We start from the raw sequence: 17,611 nt of genomic DNA, 5'->3' as shown, positions 1-17,611 counted from the left end.
ATAACAACATGGTGTAATCAACGGACAAGTTAAACAAAATTGTAGCAGCAACACAAAGACTAGAGTCCTGATTTTTGGCGCCCTCTATCTGAAAAAAAAAAAAAAACAACTCTAGCTATCACATAAGACTAGAGTCCTAAAAAAAAACAAAAAAAAAAAACTAGTTTTTTCTTAAGATGACTGTCTCCCAGATCTTAGGCAAGTTAATTCAGCCATATTTGTTGAGATTTGGAGTGTGTTTCAGGGCTTCTGTCGCCTCTAAGAACAATCTCTCCGACTTGTAAGAGCTTCTGTGTAGTACTTTTGTGTTTTTCCAGTTGATCCTGTGTGCAGGGATATCGAGATCATGGTCTGCTAGGCCCGACTTGCCATAGTGATAATTCCGGACGTATCTTTTGTGTTCGCTGATGCGGATGCTCACAGTTCTTCCTGTTTGACCGTAGTAGACTTGATTACATGAGCAGGGTACTTGGTAGACTCCTGGATGTGATAAAGGGGGAATGCTGTCCTTGGGTGAGCGGATAAGGGTTGCTAATTTGCTACATGGTCTGAATGTAGTGCGTAGTTTATGTTTATTAAGAATTCTTGAAATTTTATCAGATGTGCCTTTAATGTATTGGGATGGTGACTGTTTGTTGGTGACAGCAATAAGTTAATAAATTAATTATTTACTTAGTTTCTGTGTTTTAATATACACTGTTAAAAAATAAACAACATTTCTTTGCCTTATCTTTAATTTTGGCAATGGCTCCAGCACTGTGACCCATCATTGCCTTTCCACCATCAGTGCATATATCTGCACAGTTTTCCCACAGTATTTCATTTAACACGTTTGCTGCCACGCTACTTCGGCAGAGTCTGTTCCCGTACGCCGAGCAAATTATCTTCTACAAATTCAGTACGGTAATCTCGTTGCCGGCGCTTGTGCAGAGCATATACCTTCTATGAGAATACACAGTTTTTATGCTAGCTCCACAAGCCAAGCATTTTCACTTGTTCAAGGTCAGTACAGTAATCTCGTTGCCGCTGGTAAGCGTCCTACGAGTATACTCATAGCTGGCTTGTGTGGCTGGTTTACCAACTGCGAGTATACTTGTAGTTGGCAGCAAACGTGTTAATGAGAAGAATTCATCCAAAAGATTAAATATTTCACCCTCTGATGTGTCGGTTGGTAGCGGTCTGCAAAGAAGAAGGTCCTTCTGATAGCTTTGTAAGTAAACGTCAGTCGATTCATCCATTCGATTCATCAGTCAATCGATTCAACATCAGTCGATTCATCCATTTGTAGGCAAATTTGGTACCTGATGCAACTGACAAGTGTCTCTTTCACGTCATCAGCCATATCGCTGATTCATCTAGCAATGGTGTTATTTGATAAAAGAATGTTGGAGACTAACTTAACAGCTTTTTCATCAAGCAAACACTTGACAATAACGATTGTACAAGGTTTAATAAGAGTCTCTGCAATAGTATGAGCATCACCAGCTTGAGCGACATGGTGACTTATTAGGTAGGAAGCTTCCAGTATTCTTTCATTATTGGTTTTAGCAAGTGTTGTCATAGTTTTCTGTGAAACCAAAATTTCATTGCCCTTCCTCTTGAAAAAACTAGATGGTTTATCTATCAACTCAGGATGGTTTCCCTTGAAATGATGCCGTAGTTTAGCAGGAAACATGGAACTGTTGGTCAACACATTTCCGCAATTCACACAGAGAGGCCGACCATTATTTGTTTTTGTGAATCCCATATTCAAGTAACTTTCTTCGTATTTTCGTTTTTTATTGGGAGGTCTTTCCTCCACTGCTCCATTTCTGTCACGTTTTGTAAACAATGATTGAGATGCCGTCACGGATTCAGAAATGGTGTCGTTTGCGGGGAGCTCTTCTGACAAACAAACGCTGGAGTGCATTGCTTGGTTATCATCTTTTTTTGTCGTTGGCTCATCTGGCGAAGTAATCGAGTGAGCTGCTGGTTTGTTCTCCTTTTGAAATGTAACATCTTTTTTTTCTTCAAAAGTACCTGTTTGAAGCCAGCGATCCATGCCTAAAAGAAAATCCCACAGGAATATGAGAATAACGGACTTTATCTTTCATAACCCAGAATACAAAATAAAGCAAATAAAAATTTTATAACAAAATACAAATACTTACTTACTTGAAAACCAATAAAAGCACCTGAGTCAATAAATGATGTAACGTTTTTCTACCGGAAATGTATCGCAGTAGTTCGGGGTTCGAATGTACAAGTAGAACAAAACACAACACTTTATTAATGAACACTTACTAACTACACAACTAAACACTCACAAAGAGGTCAAACGCACAGAAAACTCGCAGAAGAATCGCTAAGAAATCACAATGTTATGGCTATGAAAATTCACTGTGAAGTGATCGATTCTACTTTTTGTTTCTTATTCTTTAATTTCATTCAATTTTTATTTATTTTATTTTCCTGGAGCGGCCACAGAGCCCTTGGGAACCACTGCACTAGACCAAGAAAAAGCTTTCGACCCCATTGAACATGTATACTTATTTAGCTGCTTGAAAGCCTTCGGCTTTGGCTTAGGCATCATTCATTCTATTAAGATGTTGTATGCCAAAGCATACTTTTGCATGAAAATAAACAACAGACTTACCATAACTGTACCATACAGCAGAGGTATTAAACAAGACTGTCCGCTTTCCAGCCCTCTTTACGCAATTGCCATTGAACCCTTTTTGTGTAGATTAAGCATGCTGCGTAGGGCATCCCGTCCTAAACTTTTCTACCAAACCATAACCCTGACAGCATATGCTGATGATGTTGCAATTATAGCCTGCAAAGAAGAGTACTTCCATAACATACAAACAGCATACCAACAATACCAGGCAGCCTCAGGAGCCAAACTAAACATACATAAAACCATAGGACTGTGGTGTTGCAAATGGAAAAGCCGAACCGATTCCCCAATGTCTGGTCACTGGTCCACAGAGGGAAACAAATACCTGGGAATTTACCTAGAAAACATGCCCTCTTATGTGAATAAGAACTGGGAAACACGAAATAAAAGTTTCGAGCAAGTACTAGGAAAGTGGGCAGCAATAAGACGCTTTGCCTCCACAAGAGGGAGAACAATAATTGTTAACTAAATAGCCACCAGTGTCCTTTGGCATACACTAAAGATTCTCACGCCACCAGTGCAATTCATCAAACATATAAAGTCAACCATCTATCGATTCATATGGAACAAAACAAACTGGCTCTCTTACTTCAAGCTATGTACTTCTCTCAAAGATGGAGGACAAAAACTTGACCTCCATTGACAACAGGATAACAACGTTCCACACTCGATTTCTCCTTAATACCCTACAACAGGAAATAGCAGACAAATGCACCACTGAATATATTTTCACTTCTGCCACTAGAGGTCTCTCTCTCCACAACCTTAAGAATGACAACAGCACACGTGCCGATGAATCTAACAAACTTCTACAAAGATGCCCTTCAAAGATGGAAGAAGCTAAATTTCCAGCACACAGTGAAGACAGCATCCCTTCCTGAAATCCTCATGAAACCCATCTGCCGCAACACGATGGTAAGAAACCTGATCACTCAGAAAGAGATTTTCTTTCCTCCATGGAGCTGGTGAAGCGTGGGGATCTTGGGTGACATTCTTTCTCCGAACCTCACCTGGCACTTTCCAAAATCACTCGAAAACCTGGAATACAGGAATCAGGCTGAGCAGATGTACACCGTAAAGACCTCTTTTCAAGCCACTATGCCTGATAGCATAACGGAGGAGGGGACTTAACCCTCCTAACTCAGAAGATTCGGTGCCTATCTTTCTGATAAAAACTAATAATTCATGATTTTATGTTCTTATACAGTATCATGTCAAATAACTGTTAATGGTTTAATTTAAAAAAAAAAAAAATGTAATTCACCTTATAACTGATATTTCGATGTAACATACCTCACCAAGAGTATGTAACCTTTCTGCCTGACTGCAGAGAACCAAAAACCGGTTAATCCTGTACATAAGATTGTTAGGTTTACACTAACAAAATCTATAGCACTCTAACACAACAGGCGAACCAAAGCACTGTATTGGAAAATCCCATCATCCCACCAAACACCATTTCAATGGGACCTAACATATTGCACAAGAGCCATCAAATGCGATGCAGATATTCAGTGAAGAATGTGGCACAATGTATTACTCACTCCAACTATATTATGAAAATTTAATTCAGATGTCTCAGATAACTGCCTCTTCTGCTACCGATCAGGAACAGTCCTGCATATCTTCTTGGAATGCCCAGTCAACGCTCAATTACTCAGTTTGTCTCGGGAAACGGCAGCTCTCACCTGTGGTAGTCTTCATACAGAAGAGGAGTATTTCAATCTCGTACATGCAGAGTTAAATAATCATTCATTCTGCAACTACCTCTTCATCACTGTGAAAGCAGTAATATAGAGCCTCTACCTCAGACATACAAGACCAGACAGCATAGCAACTTCACAGAGAGAGGCAGCTGTTAAGGGGATAATAAATCCCTCATTATTTCAAAGCCGAATACGAAACTCGAAATCTAGGAGTTTCATGCCAAAGAACTTCCGGTGAGTCCAAGCGTAAGTCAACGTAGGTCAAGTATTGTACTACCAGGTGTTGACTTATGCTTGGACTTGCCGGAAGTTCTTCGGCATGAAACTCTTTAGATTTCGATCTCTGAGTTTAGTATTCGGCTTTGAAATAATGAGAGATTTATTATCCCCTTAACTTAATTTACGTTGCCAAAAAAAATAGCCTCTTGTCTCTATTGTAATAATAATATATGGGTACACCTTTCTGGCAATTCGTATAGTAAAGTATGTAAGTTCGGTTCACTTAAACCTTGGTATTATCCAGGTCTACCTACTCACTGATGAGACCTCAATAAAGGTCGAAACCGGTCTGGGTAGCGACCTTCCCTCATAATGTAAAACAGTAATACATCTCCTAGGAGCTGCGTTTTACATTACGAGAAAATATTAAGGACAGTGATCAGAACTTGCTCCACCTTTGTTCCGAGTTTCCCTAATGTTGAACTACCAGGTGTTTGACTTACGCTTGGACTCGCCGGAAGTTCTTCGCCATGAAACTCTTAGATTTCGATCTTCGAGTTTCGTATTCGGCTTTGAAATAATGAGGGATTTATTATCCCATTAACTTAATTTACGGTGCCGAAAAAAATTGCCTCTTGGTTCTTTATTATAGTAAGTCTTACTATCTTATCTGATATTCTAAAGTGTATCCTAATCTCATAAAATTTTGGTCTTTCAATGTTCTCTCTCTCTCTCTCTCTCGGATCTCCTCATGTCTGAGGACTCGCGACCTTTCTGATGACGCTTTGCCATTTCTTTCTCTCTTGTGCTTCTCTTATTGCTTGTTCTAGTTTAAGTCCAGTGATTCTTGATATTTGGTCAGTCCACCTGTGTGTGGGGGGGGGTTTCCTCTTTTTCTTTTCCCACACAGTTTATCCTGGATGATTATTTTTTACAGGCAGTTGCCTTCCCTTCTACATATGTGTCCAAAATATTGCACTATTCTCTTGTCAGTTATGTTTATCAGTCTTGTGTGGATATTCAGTTCTTCTATGATACTTTTGTTTGTTTGTTTTTCTGTCCAAGACACTCTTAACAATCTTCTCCAGCACCAGAGTTCGAACGCCTCAATTCTTCTTCTGTCATCTTTTGTCATTGTCCAAGATTCAGAAGCATAGAGAAAGATTGAATAAACTAAGGTTTCTACAAGCTTAATTGAGGTCTTTTTGGAGATGTGCCTGTCTTTCCTGATCTTAGTTAAATCAGTCATCACTTTCTTAGCTAGTGCTGTTCTTCTTGTTATCCCTTTTTTACATCCATCTTTTTTTGTTATTATCACTCCAAGGTAATTGAAATTGTCGATAACTTCAATTCCTTGTACATCTATTCTCTTCTGCGTTGTTTATAACCATTATTTTGGTTTTGTCTTGATTTATTCGTAAACCAATAAATCAATTTATAAAACAACAAACCACTTTAGAATATCAGCTTAAGTTTTCCCATTCTAATTGATTTACGATGGATTTTTAATTGCTGTTCATTTGTTGCTATTATTACCGTGTCATCTGCATATCGTAAGTTAGTGATTGTTCGGCCACTTAATTTAATGCTTCTCCATTCCACTTTTCTAGAGACCTTTTCATTATAGTTTTGCTGTAAAGGTTGAATAGTAATGGTGAGAGTATGCATTCTTGTCTTGATCTTTTTCAAATTGGAATGCAGGGGACACTGAGTTTTCAATTCAGTGTCCCCTGCATCTTCCTTTATCTATGCTTGATTTTGTTGATATAAGTTCTTTATGAGGGTTACTAGATGGTTTGGTATTGCTGATTCTTGCATAATGTCCTATAAAATATCCCATCTCATACAGGCAAAGGCCTTGGAGTAATCTATAAAGCATAGATAAAGGCTTAATATGAATTCCCTTGCTTGTTTTGATTATTTGTCTGATATTAGATATATGATCTCTAGTTCCTCGACTTTTTCTGAATCCTGCTTGTTCTTCTGAGATCTGATGGCTTATAAAACTTTGTAATCTTTCCTTAATAATGTGTAGTAAAATTTTGCTGGTATGTGAAATAAGGACAATGGTGCAGTAGTTTTCACATTTGTTGTGATTGCCTTTCTTGTAAATTGGGAGATAATGGTGGAACTAGTCCAGTCATTTGGCCATCTTCCAGTCTTCCAGATTTTGTTGCATAAATCATGTATCCAGTTGACTACATTCTTTCCAATGTTTTTAAGCATTTCAGCCAGTATTGAATCAGGACCTGGGGCTTTGTTATTCCTTCATTTTTTGATTGCTTGTTCTACTTCACTTTTGAGGATCTCCGGTTTCTGTCTTTTCCATAGCTTCTTCGTCTTCTTGTTGAATATCTGGGTCCTTGTAAAGCTTGGTGCAATATTCTTTCCATCTGCTGGCTATGTCATTAGTGTCATTTAAGATCTTGATGTTTTCCTCTGTAATTATATTGTTTTGGTTTGAATTTTTTGGTTACATCCTTAACCTTCTTGAATAAATCTGTTATTTCATTAGATTTGACGGTTGCTTTCTATTTCTTTACAGATATTGTGGATATAGCTATTTTTATCTTTTTGACAAGATTTCTTAATAGCTTTATTCAGGTTCAGGCAATTTGGGTTTTGCCAATTTGGTGTTTTAATTTGTTTCCTTTTTTTCAATTACTGTATTTGCCGGCATATAAGATGCATTTTTTTTTTCTTTGAAAATAGGTCTGAAAAACAGGGTGCATCTTTTACGCCGATACTCAGTTTTTTATTACTTTCATTTCCGGAAATTTTCTCTGTTCCAAATTACACAATTTCTTTCTTTCTTCCTTCCTTGTGGTGTGTGTGAGAGTATTCCAGTTACGTAGAGTTCAGTGGATGCGCATGCGTTATCATCGACGATCACAGCTGTGTTCCTGTTCGTTTAAACTTTCCAATTGTTGTCGCAGTTGTTGTGAATGGTGATAAATTTCTGCCGTTAAATTTTCTATAATTTTCTTGGAAAATTATGGCTGAGAAACGTTGGCATTGCTACAATATTGCATACAAGCTACGTGTGATTGCATATGCTTAAAGAACATGGAAACAGGACTGCAGAGAGGCATCCCCCCCCCAACTGAAAAATGATAAGAATTTGACGGAATCAGGAAGAGGATCTAAGAAATCTTTTTTTTTTTGCCTAAAAATTGTGTACAAAAAAGGGGGTGTGTCTTATATGCTGGCAAATATATTAGTTCTAGGATTTCTTTTGTAATCCATGGACTGCCATTCTTCTTTTTTATTGGGATGTTGGCTGCATTTTGCAATGGTTTGTTTTAGGTGTGTCCAATATGATTCAATGGTTTGTTTTAGGTATGTCCAGTGTGATTCAATGCTTTGTTCCTGAGGTTGTGCTTTTTTATTTCTTGAGCTCTACTTCAATGTCCATCGTAAATTTGTTGTCCATTTGTGAAAAGTCATATCTTTTGTTGCTGTTATTCTTGTTTACTTTCAGATGATCTTTAAATTAGAGATTAATAATTGATGGTCTGATCCACAGTCTGCACCTGGCAGTGTTTTTGTGTTATTGATTAGTGTCGTCCATCTTCTGTCGATTAAAATATAGTCGATTTGATTCTTACATCAATAATGTAATCACATTATCGATGTAAGATTAATGTTATCACATGCTTATTGAAAAGAAAAAAAATCTGATGAATATTTAAATCAAATCCCATAATTCCTGCAATAATTGTGAAACAGTATGAATCTGATCAGTTGTAGATTTGCCTTTTCTGAAACTTGCTTCTTAGACCTTGATTGTCCTCTCCATATATGAGTTTAATTTGTTCTTCAACTTAGAGATGATTACCAAGTATTGTATGATTGTATGTTGTACATAATAGAGAAATAACTATAATTTTTGCAAACCTTTTTGCCATTCTTTATATATATATGTGGCATAGACTCTCCCATTCTCCTTGCATTTGCTCTTTCTTCCATATAAAATGAATTTGTATATTTTATCTTCTAGTTTTCTTTCTCCTGCTTTTAACAACTCTGCATGAATTTTATCTGTTCCTTGGGATTTGTTATTTCTGAATGAATGAATGAATGAATGAATCTATTTTGTCAATAACTCTTGCTTCAATGGTAGTTCTACATATTCTTCTGTCACAGTAGTAGTATATAATTTGGTGTTGCAGAAGTAACATTCAGTAATTCATGGAAATGTTCTCCCCATCTGTTTTTTTATGTTTCTTTATTTAACATGTTTCCTTGAATATCCCTGCAGATATCACTCCCTGGTTTGTACTCTTATTTAATTTGTTTCATTATGTTATATGCTTGTCTGAGATTATTCTTGCCTTTCTTATGATATTCTATTTTGTGCATATCATTTCATTTAAAATGTTAACAGCATGATGTAAAAGAAATTATATATTTTTGAAGGTGAACACAGAATTCATGTACACTATATGGGTGGTCCGGTTCCTGGTAGTCCATTTATCAGTAAGGTTTATGATGTGAAACAGATAAAAGTAAAAAATATGCCTACAGGTATTATTGGAAAGCCTGTTACTTTCTTGGGTAAGTTGTTTTGAAGTATTAAATTATTTTTCAATTCTTTAATTAAAATTCATTATATGAATAATAAATTTGTGTATGATATAAATGCTCTGTCTTCCTTCTTGAAAAACTTTTTTACTTTTTTTTTTTTTGTGTATGTTTTTTAAACTAAACACAAGTGGTAGTGATTGTGGCTTTACCTTCTTTTATCAGATGAAAAAATAGCATTAAATATTAGTAATAAATATGAATTATGAATATTATTATTATCATTATTAACATCGGACCTCCATGAAGTCTAAAGGTTCATCGTGGAAGGCAAATGCTGTTATACATAAACCATTAAAGCACGCTTTAAATTCATTCAATGTATCTGCATTCACCACAATGTTAGCAAAGTATTCTAGTGATTAGCCACACTCCATGCAAAGAACCTACTTCTTATGTCCCTGTTCACACCCTCCTTATACACTTCCAGGTATGCCCCTTGTTTTACCCCCTTCCCCCATTCTATGAAAAATTTCTTCCACATTAACCTGGTAAAACCCTTTACCAACTGAATTGTCTTCATCATTACCCCTTTCTTCCTCATATTCCACATCCCAAAGACCAGTTATGATCATAATCAGTCTTCTCTGGATCCTTTCCAACAGATCCTCATTACCCTGAAAACCAGGGATCCAAATGTGTGCACAGTAATTTATATGAGGCCTGATTAAGGCCGTATACAATGGAACTAGAATGAACCTCTTTATTTCTATAAGTTAAGGTTTTCCACATCATTGCTTTAATCTGATGTGATTTCTTCACAGTTTGTTCTATGTGACCTCTGAACTTCAGATCCTTGTCCACTATCACTGCAAGGCCTCTTAAAGAGCTTGTATCCCTCTCCCTTACCTTCACTAATACTGAGATATCCAAACATGATCAGATTTTTCTTCTAGGACTGACCTGCACCTCTGATCTTTCCTGGCACAACCGCATTTCAACTATAGCTTCTACAGCTGCCAAAAAACTTGGTGTACTTTTTTGCACAAGACACTACTTCATACCTCCACAGCTGCGAACTTTATACAAATCCCAAATCTGCTGAGCCATGGAATTCTGCTCCCATATTTGGAGTGGTGCACCAAAATCCTCTCTAAGATTGCTAGATGTTATCCAGAAGAGGGTAATCCGGCTAATTAATTACCCTCTCTCTCTCTCTCTCATCTATCATTTCAATCCATCATTCAGTTTCTGCCTCTTCTACAGATACTTTTATGGACAGTGCTCTGCTGAATTGGCCACTATTATTCCTCCACTCTCTTCCAAAATTATTAAAACAAGAGCCCCTGCTAACCAACACCCTTTTACAGTTCATCTTAAAACTCACCAAACCAACTTCACTCCATCCTCTTTCATTCCATCTACTTCTATTCTTTGAAATAGCACCCCCCCCCCATTCCACTTTCCTGAAGATTACAACCCTCAGCTGTTCAAGCAAAATGTGAACAATAGAGTCCTCCTTTCTTCTATTCTTCTTGCCCACTGTGTGCAGTAATGTTCTATAGGCATTTCATGTGTGGATCAGATAGATACATATAAAAAAAAGAATACCACTGTTATCAACCCACTTTTGTGTCCTATATCTCACCAACCTCTCCAATACCTTAACTACAACTCCAGATATACAGACTGGACTATAATTTATTGCCACCTTTGTGAAGTAGAACAATTTGCCTTCTTTCCACTCCTTTGGGACCTGTGCTGTTGCATGATTATTGTTAAATAGGTAGGCCAAGGCTGATGCTAACTCCTTGGAATATTCCCTTAAGACATGTGGTGTCTTAAGGGAATATTCCAAATATGTCATCAAGTCCTATTGCCTAATTGACATCTTGCTTACGTAACTCCTCATATTCCTCTTGCTCACACACACCATTAAGTCTTCTCTCATTTCATTCTCTACACTTGATCTGATTTTGCACTGAGCATGAAACACCTGATGAACTGCTCATTCAACACCACAACTATGTCCTCTACAGCAGCATGAATCTCCCACTTTCATCCTTTAACAGCATCTTACCATATTCATTCTTCTACTTGCCACACATCATAAAACTCACAAGGGTTTTGCTTGACATGGTTTGATAATTTCTTCTCTTACTACACTTTTGTTGTCCTTACCGAGTCACTATCCTGGCTTTCGCTTTATACTCTTCGTGCAACTGATTATTCCCATTATTCATCTTGCACTGCCTCTGAAGTTCCTTCTTCTTCCAGATTTGATGCTTAATCCCCTTGTTCATCCATTTTACGCCTACCTTATTCAGCCGTTTGACCTTTGGAATACATTCACACATTCATGCTGTTATGTATTTCTTTGTTAATTCCCAGGCAGCATTTATTTCCTTACCACTCAACTCCTCATTCCATGTGATAGCTCCAAGCTGTTTCCTAAACTTTATAATCACCAGTCTTGTACTTCCACATATATATTCTTTCCTTACAGAAATCTTCATATGGCTAGCCACAACCCATCACTTCATGATCACTCTCACCAGCTGGAGGGAAGTGCAAAACCCCACTCACAATTGCATCCTCTGATGAAATGATCACATCTAAAACTCTTGATCTTCGCGTTCCCTCCTTTACATACTGCCTGAGATAGTTGTCTCTCAAGAACATGAAAAATCATTTTCCTTATTCTCTTTATTCCAATCTGTACTGCCATAATTAAAATATCACTCATAATAATCACCCTTTCCTTGTTCACTTAACTGAAATTGCTTATACATTTTTTCACCACCACCCTTCACATTCCCTGGCTTACAGCAACACCCAACTAAATATCTCTTTTTGTCAACCTCCACTTCACACCACACTCTCTCTCAAAACCATTGGCACTATTTCCCTCTCTCACCTCTACCTTATGCAGACATAATTTCCTGCTAATCAGCAGCATTCTGGTTCCCCCCCCCCCCCTCTTTCCTTTCTATCCTCACGAAAAACACTGTACCCTTCCATTTCTATTCCCATTAGGATATCATCTTCATTCAATCATATTTCACTTATTCCAATGATTTTGGGATGGAGAAACTCGATCAGCAAAATAATTTTGTCTCTCTTATTTCTGATATTCTTGATATTTGTAAATAAACACAGCAGTTCACTTTTAGGTTGTAACCAGTCCCACCCCAGCCACTTGTTGGTTGCGATATGCTAATGTTTTTATGGTAATATACATTTGTTCAACCTAATAATACTTTATGTCTTAGAAAGAAAGTTGAAGCAAAATAAGAAATGTGATTTGAAGATGTAGTTTATATACTGATTAGGAAACATAAGAGGGGGAGACTTTGTCAAAAGGCAGTATAGAAGGAATGAATGAAGAGGAAGAAAATATAAGTATATGGATTTGTACTGTAAAGCAGTGTTGAATGCACATGTTTTCATTGAAGTACTGATATTTAGTGCCCAGTGGAATATTTATAGAAATAATGGCAGAAAAGTAGCAAAACTAAATAAAGGACAGTGTAAAAGAGAGTGGTAAAAATTAATGAGAGATGATTCATTAATCAGGCTAATTGCTCTCTACTGAGTTAAGTATTTTAAGTATTCTGGATAGTGAAAATGCAGTCCATTTTCACTATCCAGAATGTGACAACAGTATTCAATTATTGGATGTATTTGTAATTTGTATAGATTTAATGTCTGTTGAGCAGTGAAGTAATATCTTAAGCAAATGAGAAAATCTAATTTCTTGTTGGCTGAGGAGGCCATATTTATAATGTTTATAATAATAATAATAATATACCAGGAAAGATTGGAAATTAGATTTATTTCAATAAGAAAAATCTCATCTTCTTTAGATCTTCAGAAGCAGAAAGTAACACTGCAAAAAAAAAAAAAAAGTTTTTTCCTTTTTCTTTTCACTCTTGTTTTCTTACTTTTTTTTTTGTGAGAAATAAAAACAGGTTTGAACCAAGTACTGAAATTAGCAAGGCTATCAGAAAAAAGAACAAACGAGAAAGAGGAGCACAGTGCACTCTTATTATGAAAACTGTGCAGTGTATGTGTGTCAACTGATAGGTCATCAGTAGCAGGTAGACTCATATCTTATTCTCTAACCCACAAGATCTCAGGTAAGAACTTCTTAATATCCAATGTATTATGCAAATGAATGGTTCTTACAACAGACTATACAACATGTTTTTGGTTCCTATAAACTTGCTTCAATCACTGCTGAAACAGTACAGAAAGTTGCAATTCCATATATTTCAGTTATTTCCAAACTGATTTCAAGAATTTTCAAGACATTCACTATAGCACCTACATTTTTCTGTTCAAGAAACTCTCATCATGGTTTCCTTTTTCTAAAGATAAATGATCTTCTCTTTCCCATCCTGGCTCTCCCACATTTTTTTTTTTTTTGATTGCCACGTCTCCTCTTTTGGACAGAACAAATTAGACCTTCATTCTGTGGAGTAAAGATCACAAGAACACCAGTCTTACATCATTAATAAGAGATCTGAGAAATCTGGTCTAGTGCAGCATAGGATTGACACCAATCACAGAATCTTCTGGTGTAGAACGTGCTGAATTCACTAGTGCCACTTCACATTCAAACATTCATTTAAAGAGAGTACTGAAGCCCTGCTGCATTGTCCTAATTTGAATTTTGATATCTCTGATTCTAATATTAGATTTAATGCCACTTTCTATCATAATGCAGTCCAAATAGATAATGAATAACATTGGAGATAGTGTGCACCCTTGTCTTACACCTGATTTTATATCAAACTATCTCCTTATATTTCATTCAATTCTAACTGCTGATTTACAGCTTAAATATAGACTGTGTATTCTTTATATATTGTTCCATTTTCTCCATATAATACTAGTGTTTTGAAAAGTATTTCTCTGAGCATCGTGTTGTAGGCCTTTTCGAGACCTGCAAAACTTAAGTAGATCCTTGTTATATTCCCGTTATTTCTAAACTATTTGTTGTAAATTGAAAATCTGTTTAACCTGAACCCAGCTTGTTCTCTGAATTTCTCTTCCACAATTTTTCTCAACCTCTTCTTAATTATGTTTGCATTAATCTTACCCAAAACACTTAGTAGGGAGAGAGAGAGAGAGATTCCTCTTTAATTTTCACATTCAACTGTATTCCCCTCTTTTATACATGGGAATGTTCTATCATAGCTCTATTTCACTCATCTGGAATTTGACATTCTGACTAGGCTCTCTGAATTATGCAACATAGCTGCTGCAAAACATTTTTTACCTCCACGTTTGAGCATTTTTAGTTCTCTAGCTATCCTTGCACATTTCAGGCTTTTGATAACTTTTTTTTTTTTTCTACTTCAAGTATCTATAAGCACTCTTATTTGCATTCCTCTTGAATGTTTTTGACTGCTTTTCTGTCATTGCTTGTTTGGTTTAACAGTCTTTCAAAATAATTATATCAGACATCTAGAATATCCTAATCTTCAATTTTCATGTTACCTTTATCTTCTTCTTTAGCCATCTTACATTTTTCCAGGACTGCTTCCTTAACTTATTGTGTTCACCATGGTTTTCTTATTTTTCTAACCTTGCACAGAATCAATGAGTGTTTTCAACTGAGAGACTCCAAGGTTTGATTCTTGTTTTTGAACTTTTTCAGTTTTTCATGAATAATGCCAGCCTGGCTGGCTGGTCCCTATATAAGGTTCACTTAGGAGAACCTTATATAAGGACCTTAAACACACAAATAAGTTGCATTGTCCATTTTTCCCTTTCAAGGTTTCTCCACATAATGCTGCTCAAAACTGTCACTCAAGAAGCTTATCTTCAGTTTTCATATTTAGTGTTGAATGCTGTTGCTGCTCCTTCCTTTCCTTGATTGTTATTGGCCATATATAACATCCTGTACTTATTATTTAATAGGATCACACCTGTTTTTACCTTCTTGATCTCAGTGATGCTTTTCTTATGTTCCAAATGGTATTTTTCCAGTTATTCTGCAAGTTTGATTTCCTTTCTATTAACATTTCTTATGTTGATGGTTCCTGTGTTTGTCCTTCTTCATTTAGATATTGAGTTCAAGTTTGTTTCAGTAGCTGATTTTTCTCTGAAATGAAAACAGCAGGTGTACCTTTGTTATCCTAACTGGCATGAAATCTCACCATATTGGTAGGCAACAATGGAATGCAAAGTATACATTTGCAGGTTAATTTTGGAGGAAGTTTGAGGAGATAAGAGACCTAGGAGTGGCGGTGAACAAGAATCAGAAATTCAAAGGTTATATTGCAGAAGTTGTGAAGGCATCAAATTATGGCATTGATGCAGAGGACCTTAAATTGTAGAAATAAAGCGGTTCTAGTTCTATTGTATAAAGCCTTGATCAGGCCTGATATGGATTATTGTGCACAGATTTGGTCTCCTGGTTTTTATGGTGATTAGGATATATATATACTGGAAAGGGTCTAGAATAGACTGACTAAGGTCATAATTTTTATCTTTGGGATGTGGAATATGAGGACAGATTAAGGGAATGCAGTTTGCAAAGCCTTGTGAATATAAGAAAGAGAGGGGATCTAAATGAGACATTTAAGTTGATAAAGGCCTGTTACTAAGTTAACATGGTCCCCTTGTTCTACCCTCCCCCTTTAGCCCATTTTAAATTTTTTATAGAATGGGGGTAAGGGTATAGAACAAGGGTACATACCTGGGAGGTTGTATAAGGAGGGATAAGGAGTAGGTTCTTTATGTGGAGAGTGGATGTTCAGTGGAATGTCTTTCCTAACATTGTGGTGAATTTAGATACATTGAATGCGTTTAAAGTGCACATGGTTTGAGGGACTTTGTGCGTAACAGTGTTAGCCTCTCGTGATGAGTCTTTAGACTCCATGTAGGTCTAGTGTCAATAATAATGATGATGTTGAACTACATATGTATTTCTATCTTAAGACAATAGAAAGCAATTTTGTCAACTAATTCTCAAATTGCACCCCATCCTCATTTGTTCAGTACCAAGTGGATACTTATTAATGAGGTGCAGTCCATGGGAGCAAGAATTAGACATTACATCAGAAGTTGCAGTTAGTTCGCATTCCTTAGAGGCAGTGTGCAGGCCTCCTGCTTATTTGGTCTTGAACCTTAAGTGACCCATATATATATGTATTGGGACCAGAACATTTTGGCCCATTTAAGTAGTTTCTCCAATTATGCAAAAGGTCATGTTAATAGTTAAAAAGACTGAGCAACAAATCTTAACAAATCTCTTATTCAAATTAACTAAAATATCAGAATATGCACACATTTAAATTTTCTTCATTGTCAATATCAACAGAGATCTGTTGCCTTCAATGTAATGATATTAAAACAAAATACACAACACATTAGAAAATATTTGATATTTAAAAATTTCATTTTAACTCAAACCAATTTCAACTTTTACTGAAGTCTCATGAGTGAGAACCTGATTCAGGAAATTTTATAATTTAAATTTTAGAAATTAATGGCAATTTGGAATTTAGCTGACCAAATTGTATTCTTATTTGCTTAAACCAAAATACATAATGATGGTACAACATGACAAAATTTCATGCCAGCTGGGGCGTCGCCTGGTTAAACACGGCCCCTGTTGTTTTCGCCAGGGAACCAGGGCAAACAGCAAAAAGTCAGCTACTGGAACAAATCTGAAAGTACACCCCCAACTCAACATTACCAGAGTTAAAGATCGGTACTATCAACATAATAAGCCTGAATGGCAAAGAAATGGAGCTAGCTGAGGAATTAGATAAGGTACCAGATTGACATAATGGGGTGACTGAAACAAAAAAAGACAAAAACTGGTAAGACCTTTCTGAGCAATAAATACAAAATGTTATATTTAGGCAATGGCAATCAAGGAAAAGAAGGAGTAGCCATTGTATTCAACACTAAATACGAGGCTAATCTTCTTGAATGGCAAGCAGTTTCAAGTAGAGTGATATGGACAAATATCAGAATGGGACACTGGACAATGAGACTTACTTGTGCCTATGGTCCCACAGAAGGCTTTACTAAGGTAGAAGTGGAAGATTTTTTGATTTGATTTGAAATTGATTTCAATTTTTGATTTCTTATTCCTTGCCTCTTCACATGGAGAGAAGAGGCAAGGAATAAGAAAAGTCTCATTGACTATGTTATTGTTGATAGTGATGTTTTCTTCCTGGTGCAGGACACCAGAGTGTACAGAGGATTTGAAAAATTGGAAGTGATCACTATTTGTTCTTGAGCAGGATCAAATTGAATTTCATATTGAAAAGAATAACATGTAAGAAAGTTTTAAAGCAAATAAAAGTTGAACAGCTCTCAGATGTGAACTGTAGACTAAAATACACAAAGATTATTGAAAAAAATAAAAAATAAAAGAGTTTGAGAACGGGAACCAAACTTTAGAGATTCAGTGGCAAGCCTTGAAGAAAACCTTGATTGATTCAGTCAGAGAGGCATGTGTTGAGTTGTCTGCAAGGAT

General features: G+C 36.4%; 1 protein-coding gene across 1 annotated transcript in view; it reads left to right on the top strand.

Moving 5' to 3' along the window:
- The window catches only part of jbug (filamin-type immunoglobulin domains fbug), an 879,391-nt gene that overhangs the window by 457,245 nt on the left and 404,535 nt on the right, over positions 1 to 17,611 (top strand). Inside the window, exon 25 of the mRNA XM_090401914.1 lies at positions 9,004 to 9,141. Within this exon, the coding sequence (XP_090258040.1) occupies positions 9,004 to 9,141 (138 nt within the window). The remainder of the gene's footprint in view (positions 1 to 9,003; positions 9,142 to 17,611) is intronic.

This window comes from Typopeltis vanoorti, chromosome 12, assembly GCF_054136105.1.
Source record: "Typopeltis vanoorti isolate ZY-2024b chromosome 12, IOZ_Tvanoo_1.0, whole genome shotgun sequence".
Taxonomy (NCBI): Eukaryota; Metazoa; Arthropoda; class Arachnida; order Uropygi; family Thelyphonidae; genus Typopeltis; species Typopeltis vanoorti.
This window is presented reverse-complemented; position numbering and strand designations above follow the sequence as displayed.